This window comes from Jaculus jaculus, chromosome 9, assembly GCF_020740685.1.
Source record: "Jaculus jaculus isolate mJacJac1 chromosome 9, mJacJac1.mat.Y.cur, whole genome shotgun sequence".
Lineage (NCBI taxonomy): Eukaryota > Metazoa > Chordata > Mammalia > Rodentia > Dipodidae > Jaculus > Jaculus jaculus.
This window is the reverse complement of record NC_059110.1, coordinates 15,021,992-15,031,685: the sequence shown is the minus strand read 5'-3', so window position 1 is coordinate 15,031,685 and position 9,694 is coordinate 15,021,992. Positions and strand designations below refer to the sequence as shown.

The following is a 9,694-nucleotide window of genomic DNA, read 5'->3' as shown; positions in this document are numbered from 1 at the left end:
GGGACGGGAGGGGGGGGGGAGGGATCATTTCGCTTTGTTTTGTTTGAGACTGCTCTCACTCCAGTTTAGACTGGCCTCAAACTGTAGGTGATCCTCCTGCCTCAGCCTTCCAAATGCTGGCATTATAGCGAACCACGGCTCCCTGTTTACTCGGGATAGTTTTTTATTTCTTATTATTTTTTTGTTTGTTTGTTTGTTTGTTTTTGGTTTTCAGCACCAGCAACTTCATGCTTAGTGCCAAACAGAGCCCACTGAAATTTTAATTTAGCATCACACACTTGAGCGCTTTGCAACGTCCACAGAGTGAGTGCTTTATTCCGAAGGAGAAAAACGCCAGTCCCTTTCGGCGGCTACTTTTGAGGCTGCGGGATGGAATGGGCAGACCTGTGCCATCTGCTGCAGCGTCAGGCGCCGGGCGCGGGACGGGCGAGCCTCCAGCGCCGGCGCGTTTCCAGTAAGGGCTGCGTTTCCCTCTCTTTCCCCGGGGACGGAGGGCGGATGGCTCGGCTCGACATCCTCCGATTCCCGGAGGCTGCAGGGGGAGCGGCCGCGGCCTGACTCGCGTTAGCCTCCCGGTTCCCGGCCCCGTCGCCACGTGAGCCGCGGAGTGAGGACCGGGGCTGGGGGTCGGGGGGGAGCCCTGGGGCGCTTCCTTTCTCCTGCTAATGGAGAAGGAGGCGGGCACCTCACGATCGGAGCCGAAGCCCGTGCGGATTGGAGTTCGCTCCTGGGCGGCTTGCAGATCCAGCTGCAAAAGCAAGCCACAGAATCTCTTGCCTTTGGTTTATCACTCCTCGAATAAAAAAAAAAAAAAAAAATACTAATAAAATAAAAACAAACCGCGGTTGCCCCAGGGTCCCCAGAAAGCCGTGGGCCCCCCCTCCCCACCCGTCTTTGATGCTGTCCCCCCCCACCCCGGCTTTCCCGCAGCTCTCAGCTGTGGTCCCCCAGGTGCGAGCTGGAGGGAGGGGTGCTGGGGGCGGGGCGCGCCGCTGGCCTGGACCCCGGGGTGGCGTCTGGTCCTGGCAGCCTGGGGTGAGGTGGGTGGGGTAGGGGGGGATGCTGCAAGGCGTGTCTGGGCTGCACCCATGTGATGAAGCTAGGGAAAACACACACACACACACACACACACACACGCACACACGCACACACACACGCACACACACACACACAGAGGCGGGGTGGGGGGAGGAGGCTAGAGGTGCCTTCTTTTTTTTTTCCTCCTTTTCTTTTAAGGAGTTTGCCGCGAGCGCGTCCGCTCCATTCGCAGACCGGGCGCGCCGGGCAGCTGCACGGCCGAGACGACCGCGCTCCCGGGAGCCCCGCGCGCCCCGAAGAGCAGGAGGCATCGTCGCGGGGACCCCTCCTCGCAGCCATGGGCGCGGGCAGCTCCACGGAGCAGCGGAGCCCCGAGCAGCCGGCGCCGGGCAGCGACGCGCCCCCCGAGCCCGAGCTCCGCGGCGGCGGCGGCGGCGGCGGCGACCCCTCGGCCGAGGCCACGACGCCCGGCTCGGTGGCCGATGCCGCCGTCGCCCTCGCCGACGCGGACCCGGCCACCAAGGTAAGGGACCCGCGCCGGTCACCTGCCCACCCTGGAGGCTGGGGGTGGGTGGGTGGGGAAGCCTGGGACGGGGCGGGGTTGGGGGGTGCGGGTGTGTGTGAGGGGGGGATGCCCCCCTCTGATTTCCTCCGGCGACAACTTCCCCGGCTCATCCTGCCCATTTGCAAACTCGGGAGCTTCGGAATACCTCCCCCCACCTCCCTTCGCTTCTCTTTGGGGGGTAGCTAGCTTTTCTGGGTCCCTCGCGGCCGGGGCGGGGCCGGAATTGCATCTTTGTCGTGGGGTCTGCAAAGGGGAGGCGACCGAGCCTTCTGCAGTAATCCCATCCGCACCCCCCTCCTACACACACACACACACCCCGCGATCGGTGCACATTCTTCCGGTGGGAGCCTCCACCCAGCCTGGCGGATGGCCGTGCAGGGCATCCTTGGAGAAGTGACCCATCCCCGGGCATCCGGAGCATCCCTGCCCTCGCCCACCCCCACATCGTCTCCCTCCCGGCCCGCAGATCCCAGATTGGGGGAACCCAAGCCACAGGGACAGGGCCGGCTTGGAGACGCAGCGGCCCGCGGTCCTCGGTTCCCCGCCCAGCCCTTGGCCTTGACATCGGCCGCCACCGGAGGGACAGGCCCGGTTTGGTACCCGGAGCTCCCGGCGTCGGCGGCTGGGACGGACGCCGCCTCGATGATGCCCAGAGCCCGGGGTGCAGCTCGCTCGCTTGCAAACCTGGGCGCACGGGGGTACGTTTCCAAAAGGGGAGTAAAGGACAGGTTTTTGCAAAGCAGCCGGCGTCCTGTCCTCGTCGCTTACTCGGTGCCCGTGGGCTCGCTTGGATAAACACAAAACATTGGAGTAGTTACAAGTTCTCCACTGATGCAGGCTAAAGCGTAAGCGAGCATTTCCCCCTCACTCTTCTGTCAAAGCTCTGCAGAAAACCCTGAAGAAGAAAAAAAAATCACTCAGGGTTTAAGACTGGAATAGGTCACCTGGGCCACCACAGCCACCGAGCCTGTGGCTGGTTTCCTTCGTTGCGTTGTATTTTTAAAAATGTATTGATTTTTTTTGTTGTAGTTGTTTGTAGGGTTTTTGTTTGTTTGTTTTATGACAGGGTTTCACTTTGCAGACCAGGCTGGCTCAGAACTAACTGGCCCAACTAGTGGCAATCCTCCTGTCTCAGCTTCCTGAATGTTGGGATTGATTACAGGCTTGGGCCACCACACCCTCCTTCTGCCACTGCGTTTTTAGACCCATTTTCCAGCATATGTTTTTGTTGGTGGGATGTCAGCCAACTGGATTTGTGCTATTCTTCGTGGAAGATAGGACAGTAGTACTCATTACTTAAAATACAAGTAAATAAACCCAACCAGTGCTGGATTTGCACACAGAGTAGTGAGGACCTTTCACAGTTACAAGGAGATGTAGGTGTTTTTCAAGGAGAGAACAGAACCTTGAGACTCAGGTAGATTTCACAGAACCGAACCTCCTTGCCTTGACCACTTTAGTACCCGAAGTCTGGTTTATGCTGAGCGTGAATGATAGTTCTTTGTGATGGTTTTTGCTTCCAGTCTGACTTAAACACTATTTGTAAGATCCACAGTCCCTAGATATCGACTGTGCTTTAGGAGATGTAAAACCTCCAAGATCCACCTGAATCCCTGGGGCCTATAGAGTCTACGACCTGAGTCATGGTTTCATACTTAAGCATTCCGTTTTCACGCCAGCTGCTGTCACCAGAGCTCCCGTCTGGAGTTAGCTGCTGCAAGTCATTTTAAGGTATAAATGTCCCAAACTTTCAACCAGGAGACGCTCTCCACTTTCAGGCTCCTTCGGGCCTTAGTTCTGTCCTCCGCCCCAGGTAGCGGCTTGCTCTAGCCCAGGCCGACCTGGAATTCACCATGTAGTCTCAGAGTGGCCTCAAACTCACGGCCATCCTCCAACCTGTGCCTCCTGAGTGCTGGGATTAAAGGCGTGCGCCACCACGCCCCCCCCCCTTATTTCTGTTTACAGTGAAACATAACTTAGTTCCATCCCAACAAATTGCCTTTGTTTGCTTTATAATGGTCCTCTATTCCATCACCTTCCACAACGGGTATCCTCTCCCTCTACCCTCCTCAACCACCATCTTGAAGCACCCATTCTCTTGAAAGATGACTTTAGCCACACCCACAATATCATTGAATGTGTTGGCATCCTTCCCAGTTATCAATTTGGAGACGAATCAATGCACTTACATGCATTCGTTGGAGTGTTTGCGTTTCTTCATTTCGACTAGCAGAATTTATTACTCATGTTTTGAAGACCTAAGACTTTTTAAAAGGGTGCGGGAATTAAGAATGACTCAGCATACCTGACTCTTGGCCTCCCTCACCTTCCTGTTAAACTCCTGTCTGCCACTCTGGGCTCAGGTGACCCCTTGAACTCTCCCCAGCAGTTTCTGAATGCGTGGGCTAAGTGACTTTGACTAAGAAGCCTGGCTGGTCTGAATGTTCCACAAGGCAAGGAACTGACCTGGTTTTGCTCACCAACTGTTCCCCAACCCATGGCATGCTGCCTGGCACTGAGTGGGCCCTCAGATGTTGGTGGAGAGAAGGAAGTGATGAAAACTGAGAATGCCAACTGCACTTCTCCAGTGTGACCTTTGATCCTCTCATTGTGTTTGGTTTCATAGTGGTCAGAGACCAGTCACTTTGGTAATTAATAGGTCAAGCGAATGATTTGGCAGAAAAAAAGAAAAATTTACAGAGAGAGAGTGCTCCTATAAGCATTGTAGCTCTAAAATGCTTTTACTGTGAAATCAACAAATAACATTAAAAACGACTCGCTGGGCGTGGTTGTGCATGGCTTTCATCCCAGCACTTGGGAGGCAGAAATAGGAAGATCGCCGTGAGTTCAAGGCTTCCCCGAGACTACACAGTGAATTCCAGATCAGCCTGGACTAGAGTGAAACCCTACCTGGAAAAAACGACAAAACAAAGCAAAGCAAAAGAAAAAGCTTACAGACTGAAGGGCTGGGGACATAGTTCATCTGGAAGAGTGCTTGTTTTGGTCCCCAGCACCTCATATTTAGTCATGGTGGAAAACACCTGTAATTCTTGCACGTGGGAGGTGGAAACAGGAGGGTCAAAAGTTCAAGGTCGGGCTGGATAGATAGTTCAGCAGTTAATTCGCCTGCCTGCAAAGCCTAAGGACCCATGTTCAACTCTCCAAGTCCCTGGTTGCACACACGCCCAAGGTGGCAGATACATTTGGATTGCAGTGGCTGGAGGAGGCCTGGCCTTGGTCTCTCTCTTTTTCTCGCTCTGTATGTCTCCACCACGCCCAGCGGCATTTTTTTTCTTAATTTAAGTTTTTATTTCTAAATGCAAGAGAGCGAGAATAAGCAAGAGAGTGTGTCTCTCAGGGTGGCCTTCAATTCACAACAATCCTCCTACCTCTGCCTCCCAAGTGCTGGAATTTATTTATTTACCTATTTGACCGAGAGACAGATAAAGAGAGAATGGACATGCCAGGGTCTAGCCTCTGCAGCACTTGGGAGGCAGAGGGAGGAGGATCACCATGAGTTCAAGACCAACCTGAGACTACATAGTAAATTCCAAGTCAGCTTGGGCTATAGCGAGACCCTACCTCAAAAAAACAAAAACAAAAACAAAAACAAAAAAAAAAAAACCACATTGGGTTATATCCCTCTCCCCCATAGACCCTTTTCTGCTAATTTTAGATGCCTTTGTCTCCAAAGACATCTTCCTTTCCGAATTCTTCAGTGAGGTCAAGGATTTAGCTCCTTTTTTTCCCTGCAGTGCTAGATGTTGAACCTCGGGCCTTGCCCATGCTGGGAAACTCTGCTGTGAGCCAGTTAAATTTCTAAATGACTCAAGTTAACATTTAAATGCACTGAGGCAGAAGGCTTTCTTTTTTATCTATGGTGCTTTTCAGGGGAAAAAAAAAAAAAAAAGGAAGGAGTCTTCCAGTCAATCTGTAAATGTAAATTATAGGGGGAAATGGCTTGATGTGTTAGTAGCTTGCCTGGTTTGGGGCTTCATGGCCTCTGCTGGAGGAAGAGGATTTTCTCCATACTTCCTCAACTGTGTTTGCTGAACTGTCTGATTGTTGCTTTTTTTGTTTGTTTCTTTTTCGAGGTAGGGTTTCACTGTATGTAACCCAGGCTGACCTGGAATTCACTATGTAGTCTCAAGGTGGCCTTGAACTCACAGTGATCCTCCTACCTCTGCCTCCCTAGTGCTGGGATCAAAGGCATGAGCCACCACGCCCAGCTCCTGATTGTTGTTTTCTTAATATTTTTATTTTATTTTATTATTGTTGTTATTGTTTTTTATTTTTGAGGTAGATTCTCACTCTAGCCTTTGCTGACCTGGAATTTACCATGTAGTCGTAGGCTGGCCTCAAATTCATGGCTATCCTCCTACCTGTGCTTCCTGAGTGCTGGGATTAAAAGCGTGGGCCGCTATGCCTGGCACTAATATTTTTTATTTATTTATTTGTTTTTTCGAGGTAGGGGCTCACTCTGGCCCAGGCTGACCTGGAATTCACTTGGAGTCTCAGGGTGACCTCAAACTCACGGCAGCCTCCCTAGTGCTGGGATTAAAGGCGTGCACTACCACGCCCGGTTTACTTATTTTGAGAGAGACGGTAATGGGCAATCCAGGCTGCAACTGAACTGCAGAAGTATTTGCTACTCTGTGCATCTTACTTTATCTGGGACTTGGGCCATCAGGTTTTGCAAGCAAGTGCCTTTAACTGCTTAGATACCTCTCCAGCCCTAATTTTACTTTGAGAGAAAGAAAGAGGCAGATAGACAGGGAGAGAGAGAATGGGCACGCCAGGACCTTCAGCTGCTGCAAATGAACTCCAGATGCATGTGTCACCTTTTGCATCTGACTTATGTGGATCCTGGACAATCAAACCTGGGTTCGTTGGCTTTGCAGGCAAGTGCCTTAACCGCTAAACCATCTCTCCAGACCGTGTCTGATGATTTTTTTTGAGACAGTTTAGCCCAGGCTGACCTGGAACTTACTCTGTCTGTAGCTCAGGCTGGCCTTGAACTCATAGTGGTTTTCCTACCTCAGCCTCCCCAATGCTAGGATTACAGGTGTGAGCCACCACACTTAAGCTCAGTTGTCTGCTTTTAAGCATTTTTCTATGCAAGGGTATTCTCATTCAGCTGGGAACCAACCTAGGTGACCAAGGACAGAGTGACCTCCATGACTGGCAAATCTTGATATTTGGAACCAAACTGCAGGCTAAGTCAGGACACTCAGAATGCCCACAAACTAACCTTTCTTGTATTTTCTGCTTGATCAATGATTTCAAAGTGAGAAATGGAGCAGACAGTGGCCATTTGCCACAGAGTCAGGCCGGTGTCTCCTGTGGGTGGGTAGTGTGAGGCTGAGCTTGATGACCCACACCTTTAATCCCGGCCCACGGGAGGCAGAGGTAAGAGGATTGTTGTGAATTCGAGGCCACCCTGAGACTATGTAGTGAATTCCAGGTCAGCCTGGGCTAGAGTGAGAACCTACCATGAAAAGAAAGTTTTTGTTTTTGTTTTTGTTTTTATGTGCATGGTGTACATGTGTGGGCACACGTGTGCACTGGTTGGCATTTTGATGGGTGGTGGAGATGGAACTCAGGTCCTCATGCTTGCAAGGGAAGCACTTTCTCTTCTGAGCTATCTCCATAGCCTCCTAGTTTAATTTTTAAAAATTTTTTTATATTTATTTATTTACTTATTTGAGAGAGTTAGAGAGAGACAGATAGACAGACAGAAAATGGGAGCACCATGGCCTCCAGCCACTGCAAACAAACTCCAGACACATGTGCCACCTTGTGCATCTGGCTAACGTGGGTCTTGGGGAACCGAACCTGGGTCCTTTGGCTTTGTAGACAAACACCTTAACCACTAAATCATCCTTCCAGCCCAGTTTAATGTCTTTTTCCTTTATTATTTTATTTTATTATTATTTTTGTTGTTGTTGTTGTTGTTTTGAGGTAGAGTCTCACTCTAGCTCAGGCTGACCTGGAATTCACTATATAGTCTCAGGGTGGCCTCGAACTCAAGGTGATCCTCCTACCTCTGTCTCCCAAGTGCTAGGATTAAAGGCATGCACCACCACGCCCCCAGCTAGTTTAATGTTTTATTAAATATTTAATAAAATGTAAACTCTTTTTCAATTAATTAGCATACACATATGAAGGGGGAGTACACCAAGGCCTCTTAGACAATTATGCATCTGGCTTATGTGTGTGGCTTGGGAATGGAACCCAGGACTACCAAGCTTTGCAAGCAAGCATCTTTAGCCACTGAGTCGTCTTCCCAGTTCTTAATTAACTAATTAATTAATTATTTTTGGTTTTTTGAGGTAGGGTCTCACACTGGTCCAGGCTGACCTGGAATTAACCATGTAGTCTCAGGGTGGTCTTGAACTCACTGTGATCCTCCTACCTCTTCCTCCTAAGTGCTGAGATTAAAGATGTGAGCTGCCAAGGCTGAGGTCAGAGGATCATTGATTTGAAGCCATCCTGGGCTATATAGCAAGTTTCAGGCTAGATTGAGCTACAAAGAGAAACCCTGTATGAAAATACACACCGAATAAGTGAAGGTTTCGTGACTTGGAACGCAGAGGACCATAGCTGCTCTAGAAACCAGACAAGAACGTCTGCCTACGTCACAGCATTGCTTTCGGTTTCCTTTTTGTTTGTTTGTTTATTGTTATTTATTTATGAGAGAGAGAAGCAAGATAGAATGGGCACACCAGGTCCTCTAACCATAGTAATGAATGAACTGCAGACACATGCATCACCCTGTGCATCTGGCTTTATGTGGGTACTGGGGAATCGACCCCTGATTGTTCGGTTTTGCTGGCAAGCTCCTTAACCACTGAGCCACCTCTCCAGCCCTTCTGTTTCCTTTTTTTGGACAGTGTCTGGCTATGTAGTCTGGGCTGACTTCAAACTCACAATCTTCCAGTATCAGCCCCTAGACTGCTAGGTTTACAGGTGGGTGCCAACTTGTCTGGCTTGATTTGGGTTTTCTATTGATGTTTAACAATCTATGACAAACAACTATTTATACCTACTAGACTATCATTCCTTTTTTAAAATTAGAAAATATTATTTGTTAGCTAGGTGTGGTGACTCATGCCTTTAATCCCAGCACTTGGGAGGCAGAGGTAGGAGGATCGCCATGAGTTTGAGGCTACCCTGAGACCACATGGTGAATTCCAGGTCAGCCTGAGCTACAGTGAAAACTTACCTCGAAAAAAAAAATTATTTGTTTATTTATTTGAGGAAGAGAGACAGGGAATGGGCACACCAGAGACTCCAGCCACTGAAATTGAACTCCAGATATATGCACCACTTTGTGCAGCTGGCTTATGTGGGTCCTAGGGAATCACGCTTGGGTCCTCTGGCTTTGTAAGCCAGGGCCTTAACCACTAAGCCATCTTTCCAGCCTCCTTTTGGTTAATTTTCTTGTTTTAAACTTTATTTTTTTTCTCAATTTTTATTAACATTTTCCATGATTATAAAAAATATCCTGCTGGGCATGGTGGCGCACGCCTTTAATCCCAGCACTTGGGAGGTAGAGGTAGGAGGATTGCAGTGAGTTTGAGGCCACCCTGAGAGACTCCATAGTGAATTCCAGGTCAGCCTGGGCTTTAGTGAGACCCTACCTAGAAAACAACAACAACAAAAAAATCCCATGGTGATACCCCCCCCCCCCCCGGGTTAATTTTCTATTGCCAGTGCTTGCCTTTGGGTTCATGGCTGAGGAGAAGGTGGATGATTCCATTCTTCCTTCTGGCTGCAATAAGATCTATTAATCACTTTTTTTTTTTTTTTGGCTTTTCCAAAGGCACTTGAGAGGCAGAGGTAGGAGGATCACCGTGAGTTCGAGGCCACCCTTAGACTACATAATGAATTCCAGGTCAGCCTGGGCTAGAGTGAGACCCTACCTTGAAAAACCAAAAAAAAACAAAAAAAAAAAAATTGCTTATATGTGTGTGTCTGTGAGAGAGAGAGAAAGAGAGAGAGATTATGTTGCACCAGGGCATCTTGCCACTTTGTGCGTCTGGCATTGCGTAGGTACCCGGGAATCGAACCCAGGCTGACAGGCCATCT

At 49.8% G+C, this 9,694-nt stretch overlaps 1 protein-coding gene across 1 annotated transcript in view; it reads left to right on the top strand.

Annotated features, from left to right (window-relative positions):
* Positions 1-1,375: 1,375 nt before the first annotated feature.
* Positions 1,376-9,694, top strand: part of Akap12 (A-kinase anchoring protein 12) — a 100,235-nt gene continuing 91,916 nt past the window's right edge. Inside the window, exon 1 of the mRNA XM_045158383.1 lies at positions 1,376-1,561. Coding sequence (XP_045014318.1) covers positions 1,376-1,561 — 186 coding nt within the window. The remainder of the gene's footprint in view (positions 1,562-9,694) is intronic.